This window comes from Canis lupus, chromosome 34 (genome assembly GCF_048164855.1).
Source record: "Canis lupus baileyi chromosome 34, mCanLup2.hap1, whole genome shotgun sequence".
NCBI classification, from domain to species: domain Eukaryota; kingdom Metazoa; phylum Chordata; class Mammalia; order Carnivora; family Canidae; genus Canis; species Canis lupus.
This window is the reverse complement of record NC_132871.1, coordinates 20,863,132-20,890,882: the sequence shown is the minus strand read 5'-3', so window position 1 is coordinate 20,890,882 and position 27,751 is coordinate 20,863,132. Positions and strand designations below refer to the sequence as shown.

The 27,751-nt window shown below is 36.0% G+C and overlaps 2 protein-coding genes across 15 annotated transcripts in view; both read right to left on the bottom strand.

Moving 5' to 3' along the window:
• The window catches only part of COBLL1 (cordon-bleu WH2 repeat protein like 1), a 159,981-nt gene that overhangs the window by 82,741 nt on the left and 49,489 nt on the right, over positions 1-27,751 (bottom strand). The window contains exon 1 of one of the 14 annotated variants that reach the window (XM_072810963.1): positions 4,544-4,686. The exons of the other annotated variants lie outside the window; for them this stretch is intronic. Coding sequence (XP_072667064.1) covers positions 4,544-4,581 — 38 coding nt within the window. The 5' untranslated portion in view covers positions 4,582-4,686. Of the gene's footprint in view, positions 1-4,543; positions 4,687-27,751 lie in introns of those variants that run through there. 14 annotated transcript variants of the gene reach the window in all.
• On the bottom strand, positions 25,556-26,083 carry LOC140624158 (complex III assembly factor LYRM7-like). The gene is made up of 2 exons (XM_072810893.1): positions 26,066-26,083; positions 25,556-25,960 (listed from the first exon to the last, which is right to left on the bottom strand). The coding sequence occupies exons 1-2, from the start codon at positions 26,081-26,083 to the stop codon at positions 25,817-25,819; spliced, it is 162 nt and encodes a 53-aa protein (XP_072666994.1). The 3' UTR covers positions 25,556-25,816.

Genomic DNA, 27,751 nt, shown 5'->3' with positions numbered 1-27,751 from the left:
GACATTTTCCCAATGTCTCCCCCTCCATCTTTTTATCAAAAGAAATGCAGCAATAAAACAGAATAAATCAAGTCTTGGAACACCATTTCTGAAAGCCTGCTAATCTTTGATCTTAAAGAGTTGCTACCAATTCTTAAATACTAGCTCATCTGCTCTCAATTCTGGGGAAAATATTTTTTGGATGAAAAAAATAATGGCATGTTCTAACTTATGCTATTTAGCTGTGCAATATAATAATTAGCAAACATAATAAGAAAAATCTAGAATGTGGATAGCCTACAGCTCGGTTTCCCTACGAATCAACAATGGGGGGGGAGGGAGGTGGGGAAATAGGATTGGGGCAAGAACTGATGTAGAACAGGAGATTTAAGTGCCATAAGCATCAAAGGAATGTGGAAAATTGAATCCAGTATGGACAAACTGATTGCTAGAGAAATCTGAATTAAAACAGAGTATTAGATGATATGTTAAATTTGCTAGATATAATATCACAGAAAGTATGTCTAAAAACAAAAGTCCTTATCACTCATACATATATAATAAAATAAAAATAAATAATCATAAGTAAAATGACTTTCTTCAAAAAAGAAGAAGGGGAAAAAGTAGAGGCAGGGAAGGAGATACCTAAAGTAAGATCAAAAGGGGTTTCTGAAACTGGGTGAGGAGGTAATGAATACTCTCTCCTTTTGTGTTTTAGAAGTACTAATATAGAACCCCCCCCCCCAAAAATCTTATGCCCAATGTACAGGTGAACAAAACAATTGGAAAGAATTGGAAAACAAAGAAGAAATCGCTAAGGCTAATCAAAAATGCACATTTAGAATATATCTAGAAATCTAGAGCAAATATATATTGATATCCTAAATGAAGGTCACTTCTGTCACTTCTGTATGCAAAATGAGGAGCTATGCTGGAAAGTGTGAAGTTTCTTCTACTCTAACATTCTCAATAAATGCTTTAAATAAATGAAGATCATCATTTTTCTTTCTAATAACTGTGTCTTAGCCCTAACCCATCTGGAGCCCTAGGCTGCCACTAATCTGTCTCTCTCTATACTTGTCTTTTTGGATATTTCATATAAATGGAATCATAAAATATATGTCCTCTTTTCTCTGGCTTCTTTTACTGATCATAATACTTTTGAGGTTTGTCCATGTGGTCGATGTAACTGTACTTTACTACTTTTTATTACCCAATATCATCCCATTACAGGACTATACTACATTTTATTTATCCGTTCATTAATTGATGGACATTTGGGTTGTTTCTACTTTTTGGTTATTGTAAATAATGCTGCTATAAACATTCACAGGCAAGTCTTTGCACATACCCCTTTCTGGTATATCATTCTTGGTAAGACTTCACACAAAACTAATATAGCATGTTCCTGGTACTCAGTGTAATTCCTCCCAGATCCCTCCACACACAGGGAAATAATTTAAAGCCATGATTCCCCAGTTATTTGACATCACTGACATTTAAAAATACAACATATTTATGAAAGACTAACAGATGTTCAAGAATTATTAGCCATACTTAACACTACACAAAACACAACCTCAGACACAAATTATCCAAGAAACATTTTATGATTCAAGCAGTTCAAGAATTGCTTTTCCAGTAAGCCATTCTTCTTTTAACTACAGATCAATGGGTTACTACAAATATTAAATGGGCAATAAATATAATGAGTATAATTAAACGTCTTTGTTTGAAGGCAAGATACAAAGCAGCCATCAATGAGTAAACAAACACATCTAACAAAAAAGAGGTAGTTGGTATAATGAAAAATACAACATAACTGCATTTACTTACTGGTTTCACTACCTAAATCCAGAGATATGGGATTCCCTCATAAGAGTTGCTTATACAATAACATAGCTCAAAATTGTACTTTTACACTCAGATGTAGAATTGCAGAAATGTTTTTATATTTTTCTTATATATTTAATAAATTCATTTGGGGACAATTTTCTCTAAAATTTTTATATGATAGGTATTGATTGTTATTATATATAATATATATAAAAATATAATAAGTGTTGACAAAGAGGATGCTTTGAAAAAAAAAGATGCTTTGAGAATAATGATTTTGGAAAATGATCAAGAAGAAACACAAGTACAGGAAAAACCCTCTGTATTTAATTAGAAGTTCATTTAAACCGCCACTTAAAGACGCCTGGGTGGCTCAGCGGTTGAGCATCTGTCTTTGGCTCAGGGAGTGATCCCATGTTAAGGGATCAAGTCCCACATCAGGCTCCCTGAAAGGAGCCGGCTTCTCCCTCTATGTCTCTGTTGCTCTGTCTCTCATGAATAAATAAATGAATAAATCTTTTTTTAAAAAGCCACTTAAGTGAGAAATCAAAAGTTCAAGTAAACCTTAAGCATTGTGACTTAAAATACACAGATATAAATTCACTGATCTTTGATGTAGAATAAAAGCTTATCTCTGCAAATATACACACTGGTTGGATTTTCACCCCATTGGATCTTGCATAAATAGCACACAATGGCTTGCCTTCCACTTACAATTTTTTTAAGTGAGCTAAGGATTTCAAGACACCTGCAAGCAATTTGAGTGCAAATTCCTTGATTTTTATCATTTTATTTTATTCTTTTCATGGTCTCTTTCACACTTAATTCAACAGTACATTTTTGATAAAATATAATAAGAGGTACCAGCAGGCAATCTAGAAAGTAGCCTACTGGCTCCAGGGGTTCATTGTGCCAAGCACAGCCATTTCAGCATGTTTTACCAAGGAGGTGGAATTCTTATTTGATCCTGTGAGGGTTCACTAAAGTTTAAGAGCTTCTACAATATTACTAGATATAGGATTGCTGGAGAACTTTGATCCATACACTGAGAAATCTAAGAAATTGTGGCCACAAACTCATTTTTATACTTCATCCAAACACGTACAGTCTAAGCAAAAAACACATCAACTACCCCTGAATCATGTAAGAAAGGTAGTAATAATGAGCACACTGTGGATCAGATCACAGGTCAGAAATTATACTAATAATTCTCTCAATAGGATAATAAGCTGTATTAAGATATAAATATATAAAGTGCAACTCTCCAGAAACCATCATTTTTACCCTCTGTAGTAATAATTCCTTTTATCTGGGGAATGAATAATCTGGAACTATCCTATTTTTATTAATTAAATGCTTTCATAACTGTTTTCAATTCCAAAGTAAATAAAATAATAAAAAGTTAAAACGTAGAAATAAAATCTTGCATGTGCCATCAGAACTGAAAAATCACAATGTAATTGAAAATCAAATATTTACTAACAAAAAAAAAGGTTTCTATGCCTTCATATCTCATTTTTTGGTGTCTCTTTATTACAAGCACAAAATGGCATATTAAGCAAAGTAATCCCTGATTACATATTTTATACTTTTTTTCTATAGCAAGAATCTTCAAATGATTTACTGTAAATGTTCACAATTCTGACTAGTGATTAGTTCAGAGTAGTAACATCTGATTAATGACTGGAAGCTTGCTGAGTCCAGGCACTTTAACGCTCTAGTTTAGTGCTATATCCTGAAGAATCTAGAACATTTTTTGGCACAAAGAAGATGCTTAATAAAATATTGTTGAATGAATGAATTCTGTCTCTTTAGATACACACACACACACACACACACACAGTCAGGTGCTCAAATGTTTTCCCAATCAAAAAAAAAAAAAAAAATCCCAATTTCTTAGTAACATGCCAAAATAGGACTGTTTATAGATTTGTTACAAAATCAAAGTTTCACCATTTGACCCCGATTCTCAGAAAACAAGGAGAACTTGCATAAGGAATAGATTATTTTCAATCATATAAAAATCTGGTTATGTTTCAGCAATGTAGACAACCAACCAACCATTAAGATTCCTAACATCTATATCCCATTAAAAGTTTTCTCTTCCCCCTCCCATCTATCATAGTCTTTTAACTTGCACTGATATTTTCTCACATTTGTTAGTTTGACAACTCCCCCCAAATAAGTTATTTTATATATATATATATTCTACTCAATGTTGGTCAATAAAAATATATCTTAAATTCCTGTGTGAAAAAGGTCAAATTATAGATGAATTAAAATTAGCTAACTTGATAGAGTAAGCATAGAGTTAAATAAAGATACTGATACTTAGGAAAGAACTCTGAACCAGGAGGTAAAGCAACATGAGTTTTCCCACACACATTACCACACAACAGCATTCGTTAAGCTGCCATTACTAGCTTTGGGTCAAAAAAGAAATACAAGGGTGCCTTAGTAGCTCAGCTGGTTAAGAGTCTGCCTTCAGCTCAGGTAATGACCTCCAGATCCTAAGAGGGTCCTGAGATCAAGCCCCGCATTGGGCTTCCTGCACAGCAGGGGGTCTGCTTCTCCCTCTGTCCCTCCTCACTTCTTGTTCTCTCTCTCTCTCTCTCTCTCTTTCTCTCTCTCAAATAAATAAAATCTTAAAAATACAGCATTCCCTGCTCTCAAAAAATTAATAGCTTATTATTTTACCCAATTATACATGAAAAGTCCCGAATGTTACCTTGTTCTTCCTTTCTCTTCAGGTGTCTTCAGTTTCATCCATCAATGAGCACAGATGAAGTACTCATAACATCAACAGTGCAACTCATTAAGCTACAATAGGTGGGAAACTATGTAGGCATTATACTTAATTCTTAAAACAATCTTGCAGAATTTCGTTTTTTTTTTTTGTATTTTACAGCCTAAGGAATGAATTCCTGCGAGGAGGACTAACTTGTCCTCAGTCATAGTTGGTAAACTGCAGATCTAGGTTTGATATCCAGGGTTTCCACACCCACTTCCTTTCTCCCTGCCATTCTGCTGCTGAGTCTCCACCATGTGCGTCCAGCACTGGTGAAACAATAATCTGAGGGCTTAAAATCCTATTTGGAATGACAGAAAAAGAAACTGTATGAACTTATTCAATAAATATAATTTATTATTTTTTTTTTCTGGAACAATATGTAAACAAAGCCCTGGCTCACCAGAAGAAAACCATGAGACATGTATGCTAAAGACTAATTCACTGGAACCAGGCTTTCATGATCAAGCAAAGGAAATCACCCACATTCTAAAAAGTAAATTATGTGTCATCTATCTGCCTGGTTTAAGCAACCTAAAATACTATTTCCAACCCTCCTAACCACTACATATTTCAGCTTCACAGAAAGGTAGCTAATTTAGGGTAGAAATACTGTAAAATCTATTGCAATTCTTCCTCCCAAGAAACAACAGAAGGAAATGACAAACGTACAGTAGTCTCATTCATTTATACAAACTTTCCCTGAGGAAACAGGCGGATCTGGAAACAAAGGCATATATAACATGCCAAGTACTGGTGGTCAATACAGCACAAAGTCTTAGCAAAGATTTTGTTCAAAAATAGCTCTCAGAATATCAAAGCCATTAAAACAACTTTAGCACAAGAATTCTGGCATAATAGGTGTGTCCTGTATTATGAATGCCAAGATAAAGGAGCTAAAATAGCGGACATTCACTTTTTGATCCTAAAATAAAACCAGATATATTGCAATGCTCTCACAAAAAGATCATTATGTGCTACTTTTTGTCCTGAAAATTTCATAAGCATTATTCACATGTTATTCTTAGTGTCTTAATATCTTTCTACCACTTTTCTTGAGGAAAAGCTCAAAAGTAAAAAATAAAAATTAGAAAATACAAAGATTACTTATATTCTATCACAAAGGCAAAACTAATCCTTTATTTCTTTTTGATGGACTGTGGCTTATTTTCATGAAGTTGATGGGATATCTTAAATCTACGCTTCAAGAAATGATAGCTAACTTTGACTAACCTTTTTTCCAGCTCTGAAAATTGGAAAATCATGTTTCTGTGATTCCACAAGAGTAATTTAAAACAAAACGGCAAATGTAATCACTCATCAATTAATCTTTAAATATTCTTTATTTACTTAATAGTTTTACATTGTTTTTTAGCATCTCTCTTGGGCGGGGCGGAACAGAACTTAGCTATGCTTTTACAAGAAGTCAAAACTTTTAACAAGTTACCCCAACAAAAAAAAAAAAAAAAAGTTACCCCAACAAATGCAATCACCGAGTGGACTATACATGTGACTTGAGAGTTAACTGACAATAAGAAAGTTTAAAAGAACCGGGGAGGGGGTGTCAGTACTAAGCATAGCATTGAAACAGTTGGGGTTTAGAAAGAATGAGTTCCTAGTTGTATAACTCCATATATTCGGCTTTTGGATTAACCATTCCATTTCTTTGTGTGAATAAATACCCTCTTTTCCTTTGACAAAGTTAAACAGTGCTATGAAGGCATTTAAACATTCCATTTAAAGTCATGGCTATATAACTCCAAGATTGTGTAGAAAACACCCAAATTTAGTTCTAAAGACTGATGCATAACCATTTCAAACATGAAAATGCAATACAACTATACTCCTAATGTTGAATGTATAATGAGTTGGTGTTAAATAATTCTATTACTCACCTTAGTTTTTTTTTTTCCTTATTCCATCTGGTTCAGTAATTTGCTTTCTAAAAAACATATGCTTAGTGGGAGTAAACAACACACCACGGAGGTACAGTCTCCTTTTTCTTACTAATGACATCATTAAATCTGCTTATTTATAGTTTCAACTATCTGACCTCATGGCCTACATGGATAAACGGATTTGTTTCATTTATAATCCTCAGTGTGTGCTTAGCAGCAATTAACCAGGCAGATAGTAACTTGATATATCTTTTTGATCTGTAAAATAAAATATGGTGAGATTGCATTTTCTGTCGTGTTTATATGTGAGTCTTATATAAGGTTTGTGATTAAGATTTGAAAAATAAATCTCATGTACTTATTTCTATAGGAAAACTAAATTGAATTATACAAGTCAGATTTCTATAAGGTATTCAGAAACATAGCTCCTGTTTAAAAAAATATAAAAAAAAAACACTCTGATCCTACTGAACTAATTATTTTTCATGTTTTAGATATATTTTGTAATAGCAAGTTCATTTACAATTTCAACACTTAAAATCTTTCTTAGGTACAAACAACTGTTACTTCTCCATTCTCTAAGGCTCTAAGGTTTTTGTAATTTTATCATTTTTAGGAAGACTTCTTTAAATACCCAACAGCTGTAAGAAATACCTTTGCACACTGTTAGTGGGAAGGTAAAATGGTACAGCCACTATGGAAAACACTATAGAGCTACTTCAAAAAATTAAAAATAGAACTACCATATGATCCAGCAATCTCACATCTGGGTACATTACCAAATGAAATGAAAAGAAGTTCTCAGGGAACCCTGGGTGGCTCAGCGGTTGAGCGCCTGCCTTCGGCTCAGGACGTAATCCTGGGGTCCTGGGATCAAATCCTGCATTGGGCTCCCTGCAGGGAGCCTGCTTCTCCCTCTGCCTGTGTCTCTGCCTCTCTCTGTGTGTCTTTCATGAATAAATAAATAAATAAAATCTTAAAAAAAAAAGAAGAAGAAGAAAGAAAAGAGGATCTCAAAGAGATTACTTCAATCCCATGTTCATTATGTAGCACTATTTCATAATAGCCAGGACATGGAAACAACTTAAGTGCCAATCAATGGATAAATGAATAAAGCAAATGTGGCATATAAATTCAATGAAATATTACTCAACCATAAAAAAAGAGAAATCCTTCCACTTATGACAACATGGATGAACCTTCAGGGTATTATGCTAAGTGAAATAAATCACACAGAAAGACAAATACTGTATCATATCACTTATATGTGGAATCAAAGTCCTGAACTCAGAAGCAGAGCCTAGAATGGGGTTTCTGCAGCTAAGGGGTGGGGGAAAAAATGAAGAGATCTTGGACAAAGGGTATAAACTTCCAACTACAAGATGAGTATGTTTCTGGGATTGTAATGTACAGAAGGGTGAATACAGTTAGTAATACTGTATTATACTATTAAAAAGGTGCTGAGAGATCTTCATCATAAAGAGGAGGGGGCACGTGAGTGGTATAGTCAGTTAAGTGTCCAACTCTTGGTTTCAGCTCATGATCTCAGGGTCCTGGGATTGAGCCTGGCATTGGGCTCGATGCTCAGTGTGGAATCTGCTTAAGATTCTAGGGGATCCTTGGGTGGTTCAGCGGTTTAGTGCCTGCCTTCAGCTCAGGGTGTGATCCTAGAGTCCTGGGATCGAGTCCCACATCGGGATTCCTGGATGGAGCCTGCTTCTCCCTCTGCCTGTGTCTCTGCCTCTCTCTTTTTCTGTGTCTCTCATGAATAAATAAAATCTTAAAAAAAAAAAAAAAAAAAGATTCTCTTTTCCTCTGCCTCTGCCCCATTCGGTCTCTCAATTTCTTGCTCTCTCTAAATAAATAAATCTTAAAAAACAACAACAATAAGTGGTAATTATATGATGTGAATTTAAAATTTTGGTGGTAATCATTTCATAATATATAAGCATATCAGATCAACAGACTGTACACATTAAACTTACACAATATTATATGCCAATTACATCTTAATAAAGCTGGGAAAAAATACTTTGTGTCACAAGACAATGTTAGCTCACTTTCTTTACCTTGTTATTTAAGTCCCAGACTTTCAGTGGAAACCATTTGGAATTTTAATTAAAAGAAACATGTTGATTATCTGTGGATAATAAAACATGTTGATTATCCACAGATATCCCACCCCAAAAATTTGGCATGCACAAAAAGACTTGTTTCCACATTTCATCTAAAATCACATCATACCAGGCATCTATTTAAAGGATGAAGTTAGAGTGGTCTAAAAAGAGAATGAAGTTTTAGCACACACATTTTTACAAAGGAAGTACAGTATTATAAGCAAAGTGATGAGTCAGGTTGTGTTCTTTGGTCAGTTAAGCAAAATCATATAATCAAGGAAGAGCCAAGTCATAATTCTACTAGTGACCTTCTTATTCATGGATCATGCTGACAGAGTTAATATTACACTCAGGGCCTGCTCTAAAAGTAATGTATTATGGATAGGTTCTTTACAGGTCTTTAATTTAGATAAATTTGAATGCTATTTTTACTCACTAAAGAGGTGTTAATACAGAGAGAACCCATGCCAGTATGGTATTGAAAAAAGAGCACCAATCTGGAGATCAAAAGGCTAATTATAGTCTGAATTTCTTGTTAAGTAACAACACCTTTGAGTCTTAGTTTACTTATTTACTGACATTAAATGAAGAAAATATTCAAAGTATGCTTTACAGGGTACTTGTATTACAAGACACAGTGATTAGTACTTGGCAAAAATGAAAGCTCTAAATAAGTATAATTATCATATTATTTATTGAAATGTTCATGATAATTTGAAAGAAATGTCACCATGGCTTAAAGCTTGAAAGTATATCAAATAAAAACATAACAACAATATATATACACAGTTTAATGGATTGTTATATTTAAATTTTCCTTTTCCAAAAAGCACAAACTATACCTTTGCATATATATCTAATGTGTCCAAAATAAATTATATAATTTACTCTCCATAGTGTCGATTCACAAAACCATTAAGCTCTTTAGCTTTTTCTGTAAAAATTCTGAAAGTGTCCTCAAATATATTAAAATATTTAAAAGTAATTAATAGCTCAAAGAAAAACATTAGACCATTTTTAAAAGCAGATGTTGAGAAATTTTAAATTATGTTTACAAATCATACGTACTTACAATTCTTTCATAAAATCTTCACGAAATGGGACCGTTCATTGGGTATTTACTCTTAGAGAATGCTATACCAACTGTCCTGTTCTGTTACTGACTCTACTGTTTATCATGCATGTAAGTGCCAGGCACTTCTTACCTCTGGCAAATATGTAAAAGAAGGAATTTACTGGTCTTTCAAAATCATTCCGGGAATGATCATGTAACATTTTCACAAGTCCTTCTTCTAAAGGGAATGTGTTTAATACAGTAGTTTTAAAAAGTAGCTCCTTATTTAGCAGTTTTAAAATTAGAAAATTCAATGTTTTTGCCTGTTTTTATAAAAATTCTTGCAGATTCTTAACATATACAATTCTTTTAAATTTTTAAGCAACATCTCACTAGATAATTTGCTAGATCTTAGTGGTAAGAAACCCATCTGTAGGATATTTAAGAAAAACCTTAAAATTATTTGTAGAATAATCTGAAGAAAGCTGGGTAAATAAAATTTGCAGAAAGTCTCAGGTATTTGATTTTGTAAAAAGGAAAAGGAAACAGTCATATTTCCTGCAGAAGCTTCTAAGACTTCTTGCAGTTTGTTCAAGGAAAACACCCTTTCCCATCACAAAAACCCTAATACAGCCAATAGCAGCTGATACTTGAGTTACATGGTTTTACTCCTCCCAGACCAGAAGACTATGGCCCTGAAGCGAATGGAGTGGCATCTGAAAGGCTAGATTTTATAGTCCTTTTATAAATCAAAGGTCATTTTTGTAACAATTCAGATTTTTTTTAGGATGTTCAAAATCAAATACAGATTATTCAAATAAGAGCAACAGAAACTGTGGTCCAAAGTTACATGTTCCATTATTTCCACTCACAGAAGCATTATGTCTCTTTCTACATGTGCAGTGTTGACTCTAATACAAACTACCCTAAAATAAACCAAGGACTTCCACTGGAATTCCCTTCTAGTTTTGGTGGACATCAATGGCCTCTAAAAGAACTCTATAGCTATTTTTCACCTACATCTCTTTCCACAACAAAACCTCTTTAAAAGGGTGTCTATACTTTTTATGTGTACTCCCTTACCTCATATCAACTCATGAGGTCTACTCCCTTTGGCTGGTACCTCCTAACTTTACTGATACTGTCCTATAGTTTTATTATCACCAAATACCTTTATGTTGCTTTGGATTTTAAAGAACAGACAAATAAATAAATAAATAAATAAATAAATAAATAAATAAATAAATAAATAAATAAATAACAGACCTCGTCACTGCCCTTAACATATGATATTACCAATCCTGAAATCTTTTCCTGGAACTAGATTCCTACACATCATACCTTCTGGTTTGTCGAAAGAGCCCCAATTTGCCTCTGTTGTCCCGGCTTTAGTATAGTAGTTGGGTTTTGGTAAAACCCAAATTCCCACCGCACCTCTGCTTTATTTTCAAAGGTGTCCCACATTGCTTAATCAATCACATGGTCATCCTACCTAAAATATTAACTGCCCATTTTCTTTCTACATCTCTTGGCTGACTAGGCATTACAAACTTGGCAATGCCAAAAGCAAAATCTTCATTTTTCCTCCCTTAGTCTTCCCATCTCAACAGCCCCAGGAAAGGTAAAAATCTAAGAATTAACTTCCCCAGGAAAGGCAAAAATCTAAGAATTAACTTCCCCAGAAAAGGCAAAAAAATCTAAGAATTAACTTTAATTCTTGTCTTTCCTTCACTGCTCACATTTAGTTCCAAATCAATGCTGAATCCAATCCCCATTACAACCTGGGGTCAACCTGCCATCCCTTCCACATACATACCACCATGTACCACCTGATTCTGCTCTCATGTCACAATTCGAGCTCTTATTTTTTTTTAAGATGTTATTTGACATAGAGAGAATGTGCACATGCATGGGGAATAGCAGAGGGAGAGGGAGAAGCAGGCTCCCCACTGAGCAGGGAGCCTGATGAGAGGCTCTATCCCAGAACCCTTGGATCATGATCTGAGCCAAAGGCAGATGCTTAACCGACTGTGCCACCCAGGTGTCCCTGCAATAAACATTTCTGACAGTGAAATTAATTCTATGCAATCCCTTAAAAAGAAAAAGTATATCAGTTTCAAAAATTTAAATCCATAACTTATTAGTCAATTTACACTTACAGATACAAACACAAACGCAGACACATATACTTTCTTTTAAAGGCCTCTGGGTGAATCACATGGAAAAATTTTGAGATTGTTCATGAGAGCTTTTTCTAGATCAACTTTTTTTTAGTGTGGCTTCCTCTTGGAAATTAATAATTAAACATTAATTTTAAAGCTAAATATTATTTTCCTTGATTTACAAAGACAGACATTATCATCACTGCATAGTATGAACAGAAGCTGCAGTACTCCTATTCATTTAGCAACCACTCTACTTTTGTGTATTTGCAGCTTTGTGCCTTATTTAGAAACCAAATGATGTTTGCCCTGGGCGGCACTTCCAGTGTCTCTGCCGGGCTAACTGGAAATCCAAAAGGCAGAGTAAGCAACAGACACAGTGGAGATGCTATGTTTCCATGAAGACATAAGTCACCTTGGGAGGTCTCTGGGCAAGAAGTAAATATAATTCTCAGTCAATAATTTGCTCTTCCACTTAGTCAAACTCCAGAACAGACATCCTTTAAGAATACCTTGCCTATGATGTGCATATTTTCCCCTGGGCGTTTCCTTTACCTTGGGAGAATTTCAAATACACACATGCCCCCTCCAGAATTTTACCAGCAGTTAGCAGTCTGTTTCCTTCCATAATATTCTCAATTTCATAATGTTGCATTTTAATTATGAAAGTAATTTTCACTACTTTAAAATCAAAAGCAACAAAAATAAGATTCAGCACCTTAATTACAGATTATAATGAGTACCACATAGGGAAAACAGACATTTATCTTCTTTGCTGTGATTTATTCGACTTTTTTTTTTTTAATCAAGAAGGCTTTTATTTTTTAGGTGCCCTATATCCATATGACAAAAGTAACACAATAATTGCCTATGTCCCAAAAAAGTACATATGGACACTACTAGGTAAGGCTGAAACAGTTTTCTAAGAGGTCACTAAAAACAAAATTGCTATTAACAAATTGTATCACTATTGAGCTAACATTTTGGGGGGTAGAAGGGCAGGGGGAGGGGGGGGAGAGGGAGAGAGAGAATCACAAGCCGGCTCCATGCCCAGCACACGAGCCCAACATGGGGGCTCGATTTTGCAACCCAAAGATCATGACCTGAGCCACAATCAAGAGTCAGATGCTTAATCTATTGAGCCACTCAGGCACCCCTAACATTTTTAGATTAAAGAATGCTTTGATATCATCACTCTCCCACACACTGCAATTACTACAGACCAAAGTGATTCTCAGGCATTCTTTCATCCTTTCTCACAACAACTCAAATATGCACTCTGCTCATTTATAAAATACTTAAAAGATAGGAACTATTTTAAAGAATTTATTTATATACAAGGCACACAGAGGCAGAGACACAGACATTAGGAAAAGCGAGCTCCCTGCATGGAGCCCAATGCAGGACTCAATCCCAGGACCCTGGGATCAGGACCCTGAGTTAAAAGTAGACGCTCAGCCACTGAGCCACCCAGGCATCCCAGATAGGAACTACTTAGAGAGTTAGTCAATGAGACACCTAGAAGGCAGTATTTGAATACAGAACCTATAATCTATCCATTAAAGTCATATTTAATTCCAAATATGCTCCAAATTAAAATTTTAAAGATCTAATCTGTGAAATGACTTCTCTATAAGCACTCTGCACTCAAAACATTTTTTTTTAAAGCATGAGGGAACTACATGCCTAGGGAAAAACCAATTAAATTGACTTATTTCAACAGACATCAAGAGTGTACCAAAGTATTAAAATCTCACTGCTGCTTTTTAGGGAAAAAAAGTGAAAATGATTTTGTAAATAATTGATGACATTAATTATCAGTGTATGTAATTTTTTAAACTGAACAAAGCCATGCATTATTTTCTTAATGGTGTTTGCCACAGACTATCTAGTAGAAAAAAAAAAAAAAAAGAATTCTATCCTTATAATTTAGGACATTTTTCATTTAAACAATACTTCGAATTCCCTCATTACTTTGTATTGTCTTTTCTAATTTTAGATTTCCATAGATTACAAAAGTATGAATAACCTTAATGGCTAATGTGATTATAGCATTTAATTTTCATAGTTATGCTTGAAATGTTATTAATAGTTCAGTAGACGGTCTAGCTTTTCAAGATTTTTTTCTTATGCTATGCAAAGGGAAGATTAAGCCTTCAGTGTATGATTATGTTGACTAAGTAGTTGGGGACTTCCAACAGTAACAATGCAACAAGTGACAAAATGCCACAGGTTTTACAGAAAGGCAGGACAAACGCCTCGTGGGTTGCAGGCTGTGGCCCTCAGCAGTGTCAGGAACATGTGTTCTGGCTGGATGGGCCAGATCCAGATCCTAAAAATCCAGACACTAAAATCTCCTCTTCCATCCCAGACATTCCAAACATACCCAAGATTTAGATGAGACATTTTAATGCAAGAGATATGAAGTTAGAACCATCAAACACCAATTGTGGGAGTGGATGCTGTCATTCTCCACAGGTGCTCAGGCAGCTGAGGAGGAGGTGGCCGCAGCAAGACCAGGATCCAGGCAAGAGAAGCAGCAGGTCCAAGTGGGCCACCATAACCTTCTCAGTCTTCCTTTCTCTCCTCCGCTCCTGGTGATTTCTCTCCATGCACAGTCCTGACCTCTTAACTTCATTCACACTAATTTTAAATACTGACTAAATGCTACATTTTCACTTATGCATGTTTTATATTCTCAAATAAGATCCTTCAAGAAGGGAGTGCTATTACCATAGGCACATAATGTGGAAACCATTCAAACACTCTGCATATAATCCTACAGTATCTTTTAATATTTTATTTATTTATTCATGAGAGACACACACAGAGAGAGGCAGAGACATAGGCAGAAGGAGAAGCAGGCTCCATGCAAGGAGCCCGATGTGGGACTCGATCCCAGGACTCCAGGATCAGGCCCTGGGCTGAAGGCAGACGCTCAACCACTGAGCTATCCAGGCATCCCTATTTTATCTTATAAACCTATTTTGGCATCTGTATTTTGAATCTCTAATTAAATTTTAGTTCCTTTCTTTAAATAAATCACAGATATTTCTTCAGTCCCGAGTTCCATACACAGTTTCTGATACACATATTTTGCACAGCTTCTTCTGCAAAATCCTTAGTGAGATGTATGTATCTGTTGTCCAAAATACTGGTTCTCTCAAAAAATGCCAGTTTTACTGTTAATTCCTCTTAGAAGACACCCCTGCTCTCTCCCACTTCCTCCCACTGAACACCCGAGTCCCCTGTCCTGTGTTCACTAAGCACTGAGAAAAGGACACTTACAGTTACTCAGTGCAAAAGCTCCATATGATACTTATAATGCATCATCTATTTCCCATCCTACAGTATGGATTATTTAAGGAAAACAAATTGCCATTTTCATTTTTTTAATTCCATTGGGACTAGAAGAGTAAGTGATTTTTAAAATAATGAATATAGGGCAGCACTGGTGGCGCAGCAGTTTGGCGCAGCTTGCGCCTGGGGTGTGATCCTGGAGACCCGGGATCGAGTCCCACATCGGGCTCCCTGCATGGACCCTGCTTCTCCCTCTGTGTCTCTGCCTCTCTGTGTCTATGAATAAATAAATAAAATCTTTTAATAAATAAATTAATTAATTAAATAAAATAATGAATATAAAGACCAAATGGATATCTAAGGGAAAGTCGTCAGATATTCTAGAGAACCCCATGATGAACTGAAGCAGTCAAAGATTTAAAGAGTTGGGGCTTCTTATTTTGTTGTTTTTAAACCCAAGGCTCTTCATGATTAACCAGAAATGGAGCCACCACTTCCAGCAGCGGTTAATACCAGAAATCACACCAGTTACATCAAACATCTTTCATGTGATCTAGGAGCTCCAAAAGTGAGAGACAATGTAACCGCTGGTAGTTGCTATGGTAGCAAAAATAAACCTTGTACAGATATTCTAGTCATCCTTTAACTATGCTTTATACTTGCTGGGGGTTTTCAGTGGTGGTTGAGCCCAAGAAAGGAAAAAATAAATCTGAGGCTTATTCTCCAGGAAGAAAATAGGAAGCTGATACAGGAGTTACTGCTGAAGTCTTCTTTGATTAATAAATAGCTAGAGGAAATCCTCACCCCCACCAAAAAGGGGCCGGGGGGGGGGGGGGGGATTTTTCCCCTAGACAGGTATAAAACAGGCAGCAGTGACATTAAAAAGACAAATCTAGCTTTTCAGTTGAATAGGTCTTAAGTTTAGAGTTTTTTTTAAGTATAAAAATAATTCTTGTTAACAAAGTTGATCTTGGGACCCCTGGGTGGCTCAGTGGCTAAGTGTCTGCCTTTGGCTCAGGGCGTGATCCTGGAGCCTGGGGATCCAGTCCCTCATTGGGCTCCCTGCAGGGAGCCTGCTTCTCCCTCTGCCTGTGTCTCTGCCTCTGTGTCTCCCATTAATAAATAAATAAAATCTTTTTTTTTAATAAATAAAATCTTTAAAAAAAGTTGGCCCTGCTGCATGGGAAATGAATCAGGAATATTTCAAAATATGGATTAAAACTTGAGGAACCGGGATCCCTGGGTGGCACAGCAGTTTGGCACCTGCCTTTAACCCAGGGTGCAATCCTGGAGACCCGGGATCGAATCCCACGTCGGGCTCCCGGTGCATGGAGCCTGCTTCTCCCTCTGCCTGTGTCTCTGCCTCTCTCTCTCTCTCTCTCTCTCTGTGACTATCATAAATAAATAAAAATTTTAAAAAAATAAAAAATAAAAAAATAAAACTTGAGGAACCTGGAGAGCTCCTTCCACACCTGGGAGTCCCTTTTGACTGCCCATATTCAACAAGGTATTTTACACACACAAAGGGAATGGATCCATGGTAGGTAGTACAGGAAATGAACTAAAATATGCAATCCTGCAATAAATATACACAAAACATCTCAAAAGTCATGCCAAATAAAACAGAGAATATATATCTCGGTAGAAGCATGAAGAAAACATCCCAGGGGAGGTGAAAATTGACATTGTTTTACAGGAGGCTGATTACAGACATTGAGATGGACTAGGAGAGACATTTCTGGAAAACCACATATATGAGCAGAGGCAGGCATAAGTAGGGCTCAGAGAATATCAAGTAGCTTAGTTTATGGGTGGTCTAGCAGCAGTGGCTCAAAGAGCCAGTGATTAACACTACAAAAAAGTCGCAAATCACATCACAAAGAGCCTGAATAACTCCATACCTCTCAGCTTCAGATCCATAATTACCGCCACCAACTGGCTTAAGTGTCACTTTTCCAGTTCTTTCTCACCAACCCCTACCCATAGCCCCTTCAATAGGAATTCTGGAATTGCTTTCTGATCCCAAGAAGCCTACGTATACTTCCTTTTCCTCAGTTATGGCATCCCCATTGCAAACTTCTCAAATAGCAGATCAGGAAAAGGGAGCAGAGTCACCATCTCCCTAAATCTCTTCTGCATAGGAGTATATTACTCCAGCTCATTAGCAATGCTCCTCTTCCTCCAAGGGTATGGACATCTAGGTATATTGCTCTTTTATCCATGTTAATCACTTCATTCCAGGTCACCTTCTACAAACACTGAGGAACTTGACATCTGGCTCATAGTAAACTTACCCTTTCTTTTGCTCTCACTTAAACTTCAGAGCCCATATTGATGGTCCATTCAACATCCTATCTAGCTCACTGACTTCTTCACACCTGTTCTCCAACACCACAGGACCTTGTAATTACCTGAAATTTCACATCATATATATCAAACTTTAATATCCTGATTATAACTTCTTACACCTTTTTGAATCCTGTACCGACCCTCTGCACCCCATGAACTTCACCCCTCAAATAAATATCCTAGCCTTATTTATTTGCCATCTACCATACACTACTTGGCAAATCACTGGAGTTACACTTTCAACTACAATCTCAATTATTTTGCATCCTTTACCCTCCAGTTTCTATGGTTCATAAAAACCCCAAATAGAACTACTAAAATAATACAATCCCTACTCCCATATAGTCTGAAGAAACTAAACCCTGTAAAATTATTCCATTGATTTCAGACTGTCTTATTATTTTCTAAATTTCTATAAGCAAGCTGAAATAAACTAGTAGAATTTGAAAATGTTTCTTTTTTACGTTGAATATATTTATACCAGCCACCCTAACAAATGGTTACCAGTTGCTTCCCCAACATCAATTCATACTTCTTACATATCTTACAGTCCTGGTAACTAGTTGGGATTGATTCCCATTAACTAGCCATATAAATGGGCCCTAATTGCCCAAAAAGCAGCAAATCTCACCATCTTACTCCTGAGATTGACAATAACTCAAGACCAAATCAATTCGAGGCTGGCATTACTATGGAGACTGTCATAGTAGCCATAGGCATTGCTATGGAGACTGTCTCAATGCTGGTCCAGAGTGCAGCCTAGGAATCTTTCCGACAATCACAGTAAGAGACCTCTCCAAGAAAGACTGATGTGACATTTAGAATGGCTGCATCCTTTGTGTGATCATGTATCAGAGGGCCAGGGTTCAAACCCAAATTTCCTCTTCTTCCTCCTCCCCCTATCCCCACTTATTTTAATCTAGGGAAAGGATGATAACGATAGCTTAAGTTATGAAAATCACATAAGATATAGGCAAACACTCCACCACTGGGTTATCTGGGCCCATTTTCTTCCTCTAATAGCTACTCATCAGCTTGAGAACTGAAAACAGGAGATTTTACAACTTAGGCTGATTCAGTTTTATGGCTGGTGGCATGTTGAGCAAAAGTCTGTCTAGGGAAAAAAAGAAAGCTTGAAATTGAGCCAGCTACTGAAGAAAAGTTAAAATGACTGACCCTGGAGTTTAGAAAGAAAGGGAAATAAATGCATGAGAAGCCAGATAACCAGAAAAATAAAATATGTTAAAGAAATGTTAGGTGCAGAATAGGTGAGATAGGAAAGAAAAGAGAATAAGAATTAGTAGAGTGAGTAGAGTTTCTGAATTTATCATATCAGAGGTAGGCTAATTCCAGTTAGCAGCAAGAGGGATGGTTTGAAGGAGTAGAGGTTTTTAATTAAAAACAAAAACATTAAGATAGGGTATTTGACTCATCCACTACCCTATCTTAATAAAGATCACGATGACAGGTTAGAGGGGACTGAGAAAAAACTGTAGGAGATGGACAGCTAAGAATGTGGTCGAGAGTGTTTGGCCAGATGGTATCAATCTCCAAGGCAGGGAGATTCTTGATTGTTTACGCCCTCTTCCAAGAATATAGAATAATATGAAGCAAAAAACAGAGCATAAGGAAAAAAACAATGTTAATATTACTTCTGTGGCCAGGAGAATAAATATCTTCCAAAGGAAATGCAATCTTTTTGAAGAACAAGAATAATGTGAGGAAGTAAAAGGACATGTGAAGTTGAAGCTGTGTTTGTCACAGAGAACAGGTTCAGAAGATATAGCTAACCCATTAATTCTCAAAACTATTTCTAGCCTTGTATCATTTCTATTCAAATTTCAGAACAGGTGAAAATATAAGATTAATTTAATTACTACTTAAATATCTACCTGAAAACCTATAATCAGCAAGCCTTCTTCTCGTATCAAAACCTAGATTGTAATTGCAGATATTCTCTCCACAATTACCCCTTTTATAGGACATTTTCAAAAATAAGTAATAATTGGGTACGAATGGATAATTCTCTGCTAAGATTATTACTTACTTTCCTACTCTTAAGTTGATGGATGTTTTACACATATTGGGCTGATTACATAACTGTGAATGCTTCCAAAACAGCCAGCTGCAGGTTGTGTGTGTGTTTAAGCTTACCAGTTTTTTTTTTCTTCTCCTTATATTCAAATGCTTTGAGAGGAAACAGATAAAAACAAAAATATAAATATCAAGATAAAAATATCAAATATACTCTTTGTAACTAAACACAAAGAGACTCCTTCAATTTTTTCCCTTAACTTTATTAAAAGTTATTAAACTGGCATTTTATATTTGCTCACTAAATAAAAAAGCTTTTTAAAAAATGTAGAGACTACACAAGGAACTCAAGAAAAAAAAATAGTTTACATAATATAGCATCCATCAGTGAGGGGAAAGTGCCTTGGAGAACTCTTCAGTTCTCTCAAGAAACTAGTTAAACTTTATGGGATCCCTGGGTGGCGCAGCTGTTTGGCGCCTGCCTTTGGCCCAGGGTGCGATCCTGGAGACCTGGGATCGAATCCCACATCGGGCTCCCGGTGCATGGAGCCTGCTTCTCCCTCTGCCTGTGTCTCTGCCTCTCTCTCTCTCTCTATCATAAATAAATAAATTGAAAAAAAAATAAAAAAAGAACTAGTTAAACTTTTGACAGTTTTAAGCACCTGAATTAAAAACACTACTAAAAGACAGAACACTAGCCTAGAAATTACTTCTTTTCCACATTATGCAAAACTTGAACTATTACCTTCTAATGTACTCTCCACAGGATAACCCCCTTCAGAAATCTCCAGGAAAATACATATCAAAATTACTTCCCATTCAGAAAAGAATGTGTATAATTACACGTGTATATTTGTATTCTGTACTCACACTTTATTCTCTGCAGCTTATCTCTAAAAAGTCCTCTGAAAGATATCATTCCAGACATATAACAGATTTGGAACATTCTCCCAGAATTATAGCTGATTTTTTTTCTGGTATTTTGGAATTAAGAACTAGAGATTAGCTCTAGCATCCCCTGTTGCCCTTGCTATGATTTCTAACTCTTAAAAAAAAAAAGTTTAGCTGCATTAATCAAATTATTTTAAATATTTATACATATGTTTATTCACTGAGAAAGTCTCTATAGGCATGGGGAAAAAAATTCTTGAACCTATATATCTACCCACTTAAAAAACATCGGAAAAAAAGGGTCAAAAATCTTCCACAGGACACATGACCTTCTGAAAGGCCCAAAGTGGTATTTTTTAAGATGTTAAAAATATAACAGCTTTATTAAGATATAATTCACATACGGTAAAATTTACTCATTTGAAATATAAAATTCAATGTTTTTTAGTATATTCACAGAGTCGTGCAACTATCAACATAATCAATTTTAGAACATTTTCATCACCCCAAAAAGAAACAAACTTGATTTTTTTTTTTTTAATGAGGGCTGGGGATGAGGAAAGTCAGGAATTGCGGACATGGAAAACAAAGTAAGGTCTCATCTATCACTAAGATCAATGTTAAGGAGCTTAATACCTATATTTTCTTTTAGGAATTTTATTTTAAAGATTTTATTTATTTATTCATGAGAGACACAGAGAGAGGGAGACAGAGACCCAAGCAGAGGGAGAAGCAGGCTCCCTTACAAGGAGCCCCATGTGGGACTTGATCCTGGACTCCAGGATCACGTCCTGAGCCCAAGGCAGACAGTGAACCACTAAGCCACCCAGGCGTCCCTTCTTTTAGGAATTTTATGGTTTCAGGTCTTACATTCAAGTCCTTGGTCCATTTTGGGTTAATTTTTGCATATGTTATAAAATAGCGGTCCAGTTTCATTTTTCTGCATTTGGCTGCTCTGTTTTCCCAACACCATTTACTGAAGAAACTGTCTTTTCCCTGTTGTATATTCCTGTTTCTGACATAGATTAATTAATATATGTATGAGTTTAGTTCTGGGTGCCCTATTCTGGTTCCACTGCCAGAATCATACTGTTTTAATTACAATAGCTTTATAAGGGGCACCCAGGTGGCTCAGTGGTTGAGCATCTATCTGCCTTCAGCTCAGGGCATGATCCCGGGATCGAGTCCTGCACTAGGTTCCCCACAGGGAGCTTGCTTCTCCCTCTGCCCATGTCTCTGTCTCTCATGAATAAATAAAATCTTTAAAAAAAAAAAAAATAGCTTTGTAGAACAGTTTGAAATCTGGGAGCATGATAACTGCAGCTTTGTTCTTCTTTCTCAAGATTACTGTAACTATTCTAGGCATTTTGTGGTTCTATACAAATTGTAGGATTACTTGTTCTAGTTCTGTGAAAAATGCTGTTGGTATTTTGATAAGGACTGCATTGAATCTGTACATTGTTTTGGATGATACGGGGATTTTAACAAAACTCTTCTAATCCATGAGCACAATAGATCTTTCCATTTGTTTGTGTCTCCAATGTTTCTCATCAGTGTCTTATAGCTTTCAGAGTACAAGTCTTTTACCACCTTGATTAAATTTATTCCTACTTTATTTTTTATGCAATTGTAAATATGATTTTAATTTTTCTTTCAGCTAGTTCATTTTAAGTGTATAGAAACTCAACAGATTTCTCTACTTTAATTCTGTATCCTGTAATTTACTGAATTTGTTTATTAATTCTAACCATTTTTGGACAAGTCTTTAAGGTTTCCTGTAGATGATGTTATCTGCAAATAATGACAGTTTTACTATTTCTAATTTGGATGCCTTTTATGTTTTCTCTTGCCTAATTGCTTGTCTAGAACTTCCAAAACTATGTTGGGAAAAAAAGTGGTGAGAATAGACATCCTTGGGATCCCTGGGTGGCTCAGCGGTTTTGCGCCTGCCTTTGGCCCCGGGCATGATCCTGGAGTCCAGGGATCAAGTCCCACATCAGGCTCCCTGCAAGGAGCCTGCTTCTCCCTCTGCCTCTGTCTACCTGTCTCTCATGAATAAGTAAATAAAATCTTTAAAAAAAAAAAAAATAGACACCCTTCTCTTGCTCCTGATCTTAGGATGCTGAATGTTTTTCCATATTGAGTATGTAAACTACAAGTTTGTCACATACGGCCTTTAATATATTGAGGTACATTTCCTTTACATATACCTTGTTTACAGTTCATCACAAATGTGTTAAATTTTGTCAAACGCTTTTTCTGCATCTACTGGGATGACCAATGTGGTGTATCATGGTGACTGATCTGCAAATGTTGGACTATCCTTGCCTCTTTGGAATAAATCCCATGTGACTATGGTAAATAGTCCTTTCAATGTAGTTGAAATTGGTTTGCTAAAATCTTGATTTTTGTTCATCAGAAATACTGGCCTGTAATTTTCTTTTATTGTGTGTCTGTCTAGTTTGGGTATTAGGGTAAAGCTGGCCTCATAAAATGAGTTTGGAACCATTCTTTACCCTTCAAGTGTCTGGAATAGTTTGAGAAAAACTGGGATTAAATCTTTGAATATTTGATAGAATTCACCAGTGAAGCCATCTAGTCCTAGACTTTGGCTTGTTGAAGTTTTTTTTTGATTGCTGACTCAATCTTACTAGTAATCTTGGTCTATTCAAAAATTATTTTTTTTTCTTCATGATTCATTCTTGGAAAACTGTTTCTAGGAATTAATCTACTTCTAGGCTATCCAACTTGTGGGTATATAATTATTCCCAGAAGTCTCTTACAATCTTCTATATTGTTGTGATACCAGTTGTAACTTCTCTTTCATTTTTTATTTATTTAGGACCTCTCTTTTTCTTGAGGAATCTGGCTAAGTTTGTCAATTATGATTATCTTTTCAAAGAAACAGCTCTTATTACCACTGATCTCTTCTTTTTTGCCTCTATCTCATTTATTTTAATTCTGATCTTTATTATTGCCTTTCTTCTACTACTGTTGGGCTTCATCTCTTGTTCTTTTTCTAGTTCCTTCAGATGCAAAGTTAGACTGTTCATTTAAGATTTTTCTGAGGTAAGGATGTATTAACACAAACTTCCTTTTGCCACATCCCATAAATTTTGAAATGTTTCCATTTTCATTTGTCTCTGCCTATTTTTTTTTTAATTTTCCTTTTGATTTTCTTCATCAACTCACTAGTTATTTAGTAGCACATTGTTTAGGCTTCATGTATTTGTAGTTTTTTTACAGTTTTTTCTTGTAATTGATTTCTAATATCATAACCACTGTCATTGGAAAAGATACTTGAGACGATTTTAATCTTCTTAAATTTACTAAAACTTGTTTTGCGGTCTAACATGTGATCTACCCTGGAGAATGTTCTGTTTGCACTTGAAAAGAATTTGTATTCCGCTGTTTTTGGAAACATTCTGTAGATATCTATGAAGTCCATCTGGTCTAATGCATCATCTAAAACCAATGTTTCTTTTTGATTTTCTGTCTGGATAATCTATCCATCGATGTAAGTGAAGCGTTAAAGTCTCCTACGATTATTGCATTGCTGTGATTTTCTCGTTTTATGTCTGTTAATATTTCATATATTTAGACACTTCTATGTTGAGGGCATAAATGTTTATAAATGTTCTCTTGTTAGATTGGACCTTTTATCATTATGTAATGCCCTTCTTTGCCTTTTGTTATGGTCTTTGTTCTATAATCTATTTTGCTTCACAGAAGTCTTGCTCCACCAGCTTTCCTATCATTTCCATTGACATGGATTGTCTTCTGCCCTTCTTTTGCTTACACTGTGTCTTTAGAAGTGAGCCTCTTATAGGAAATATAGATGGATTTTTTTTTTACTTAATTTATTCACCAATCTTATGATTTTGATTTGAGCATTTAGTTCATTTACAACTAGGATAATTTTTGATGTACTTACTTGATAACACTTTTATGTACTTACTTGATATTTTGTTAAATGTTTTTCTGATTATTTTCTTTTCTGTTTCTTTCTTCATCTCGTGAACTCTTCCTACGTGATTTGACAGGTTTCTTTAGTGGCATGTTTAGATTTTTTTTTTTTTTTAAGATTTTATTTATTCATTCATGAGACACAGAGAGAGACAGAGACAGAGACATAGGCAGAGGGAGAAGTAGGCTCCCTGTGAGGAGCCCGATGTGGGACTCAATCCTGGGACTGGGATTAGGCCCTGAGCCAAAGGCAGACACTCAACCACTGAGCCACCCATGTGTCCTGATATTTTGTGCATCTACTACAGGTTTTTGCTTATCAAGAGGTTCACATATAATAATCTATATACACAGCAGTCTATTTTAGGTTGATAGTCACTTAAGTTTCACTACATTCTAAAAACACTACATTTTGGGGTTCCTAGGTGGCTCAGTCAGTTGGGCATCTGACTCTTGCTTTCTGATTGGGTCATGATCTTGGGGTCATGGGACTGAGTCTCATGCTAGGCTCTGTGCTCAATAGGGAGTCTGCTTGGGATTCTCTTCCTCCGCCCCTCCTCGCCGCTCACACTTTTTTCTATAATAAATCTATAAAAAATATAAAAAATAAAAACACTACATTCTTACTCTCCCTTAATGTTTTATGCTCTTGACATTATATTTCATATCTTTGTGTTTTGTGTATTCCTTCCTGATAATTTTACTACTTTTGCATTTTAACATTTATACTCACTTTATTAAGTGGTCAATCCACTACCCTTACTATATTTGCCTTTAACAGTGAAACTTTTTTCTTTCATAAGTTTTTATTTCTAGTTATGACCTTTTCTTTTTTTTTTTTTATTTTTTTTTATGACCTTTTCTTTTTAGCTTACACAAGTTCATTTAATAATTCTTATAAGGCTGGTTAAGTGGTGACCTCCTTTAGCTTTCTCTTCTCTGAAAAACTCTCCTTCAATTCTGAATGGTAACTTATTCTTGGTTGGTAGTTTTTTCCTTTGAATATATAATGCCACTCCCTTTCTAACCTCTTTTTTTTTTTTTTTTTTTGTTTGTGGGACTAAACAAATTTAATATAATAATTTCAATCTGTTTCATTTCACATGGAGGAAAATCTACCAGTTTGTTAAAACACTGCATTCTTAGTTAAGAACAAAATACTCTTCAAGGTCAAAGGGAAATGAATATGACATACCTCCTGAGCATTTATTTTAGTTCATAAAGTTTGATTTTCAAAACAAATGACACGTCTTATCTAATGCTGTTTAGAAATATTTAACTATGTTCTGCAGTTTTCAACAATGTTCTCTTAATGTGAAATTTAATTATGAGACTTTAATTCATTCATTTTCAAGAAGCTAGTTCTGAAATATGTGCATTTATAAAACTTTTGCCAGTGTTATATATTTAAGATTAAAAACTACAAAGACTTGATTTTATACTCATTGCTTCTGAGTTGGTGCATCACAATATGGCACATTTTCTACAAGGAGTTCTTTCCTAGGGACCAATTCTTCTAATGCTCTGGTATCATTTTTAAAAACCTGTTGTCTGGTCCTGTGTAATGTTTTAAAGAGCTGTAAAACCTTTTAATTCTAGGAGAGCCTTTTTTTCTTCTTTAGAGTAGGCTCCTGATGGAGCCTAACCACAGGGCTCCAACTCAGATCCCAAGCCCTCCTGGCCCCCGTCACCTTGGCCGCCTGACCCATCTCTAACCTGTTTCTGCCTCCAAAATAATCAATTTATTTAAAGTCTTATGGGGTTTCCCTTGCATGTAACTAGTTGTTTTTCTCTTGTCTTTAAGGTTTGCTTTTTATTAACTTTTGACATTTTAATTATAATGTGTCTTGTGTGGAACTCTTCAGATTTATCTTCTTTGGACCTCTCTGTGCTTTCTGGACCTGGATGTCTATCTCCTTCCCCAGGTTAGGGAAGCTTTCTGGTCCTTTTTCTCTCAACTCCTTTTGGGATGTCTCTAAATGCAAATGTTAGTATGCTTGATGCGGCCCCACAGATCCTTTTAACTCTCCTCATATATTTTAATTTTTTCTTTTTGCTGTCGTTTGAGTGATTTTCCCTACCCTTTCAAGTCACTGATCTGTTGTTCTGTATCATCTAGTCTGCTGTTGATCCCTATATACGTTTTTTGGTTCAATTATTCTATCCTTAAGCTCTGTGAGTTCTGTTTGGTACTTTTATTTTCTATCTCTTTATTAAAGTTCTTGGTGCATTCATCCATTCTTCTCCAGAGTTCAATGACCATCTTTATGACCATCACTTTGAACTCTTTAACAGATAAATTGCTAATCTCCATTTCGTTAAGGTTTCTTTTTTTCCTAGGGTTTTGCCCTACTCCTTCACTTGGAACACGTTTGTGTTTCCTCATTTTGCTTAACTCTTTGTGTTTGTTTCTCTATATTGTGAAACAGTGATCCTTACTGGTCTTAAAAAAGGAGCTCTGTGTAGGACATGAATCCTGTTATTCAATCTAAAATGCTAGTCCTTGGTTGTCTATTAGAGCTGTCCCTCTGGATTGTTTCAGATTCCTCAGGTCCAGAAACAAAATGACCTGAACCTGGTGCTAAAGGGGGCATCCCCTCTGTGGCCTGCACACATTCGCTGTTTCTGGTGGGGTTGTGTCACTAGCACAGAGGATCAGGGCTTCTGGCCCACTGTCTGATTGAGCTGTGCAAACAGCACAGGGGTCATGGGTAGGGCTACTCACCTACGATAGCTAGTGGTGTTGTACATCCAGTTCAGAAGGCTGTGTCTGGCAGTGCTGCTCCAGGGGCTCACAGAGGAGGGCTTACGTAGTTAGGCCTTAGTCTGTGAGCTAAGCATTTAATACTTAGCTTAAGTAGTTAGAGAGATAGTACAAAAATGGCCACCAGCACTGGGGCCAGAAAGGTAGAGGGAGCCTATATAAATGGCATCTGTCTGCTACCATTCAGATCCTAGAAAGTGTCCCCAGACTTCTGCTCTTCTAAGAGACACCAAGTTTGGCAAGTGAATCTCCTTCACCTCTGGTCTAGGCTGTTTTCAAACTGCTGGTTTTCACAATGGGTCCTGGGACGATTGGGTCATGCACAAGCCCTTTTAAGAAGAGAATCTTCATTGCCTATAACCTTATGTTTCCTCTGAACATAATCCCTGTTGGTTTCAAAAGCCAGACATTTTGGGTTTTGGGTTTTGTCTCTCCAGGGCAGGACCCAAGGATCAGGGTGCATGATATGGGGTATAAACCCTTTGCTTCTTAGGAAGAAACTCCCTTTATATTTTGTTTGCTTCTTTTTGTTTTTTTGTTTTTGATACCTCCCTCCCACACCCCCATTGAAGGCTACCACACCAGGAGTGGGGTTTTGGCAAGAGCAGGTCTC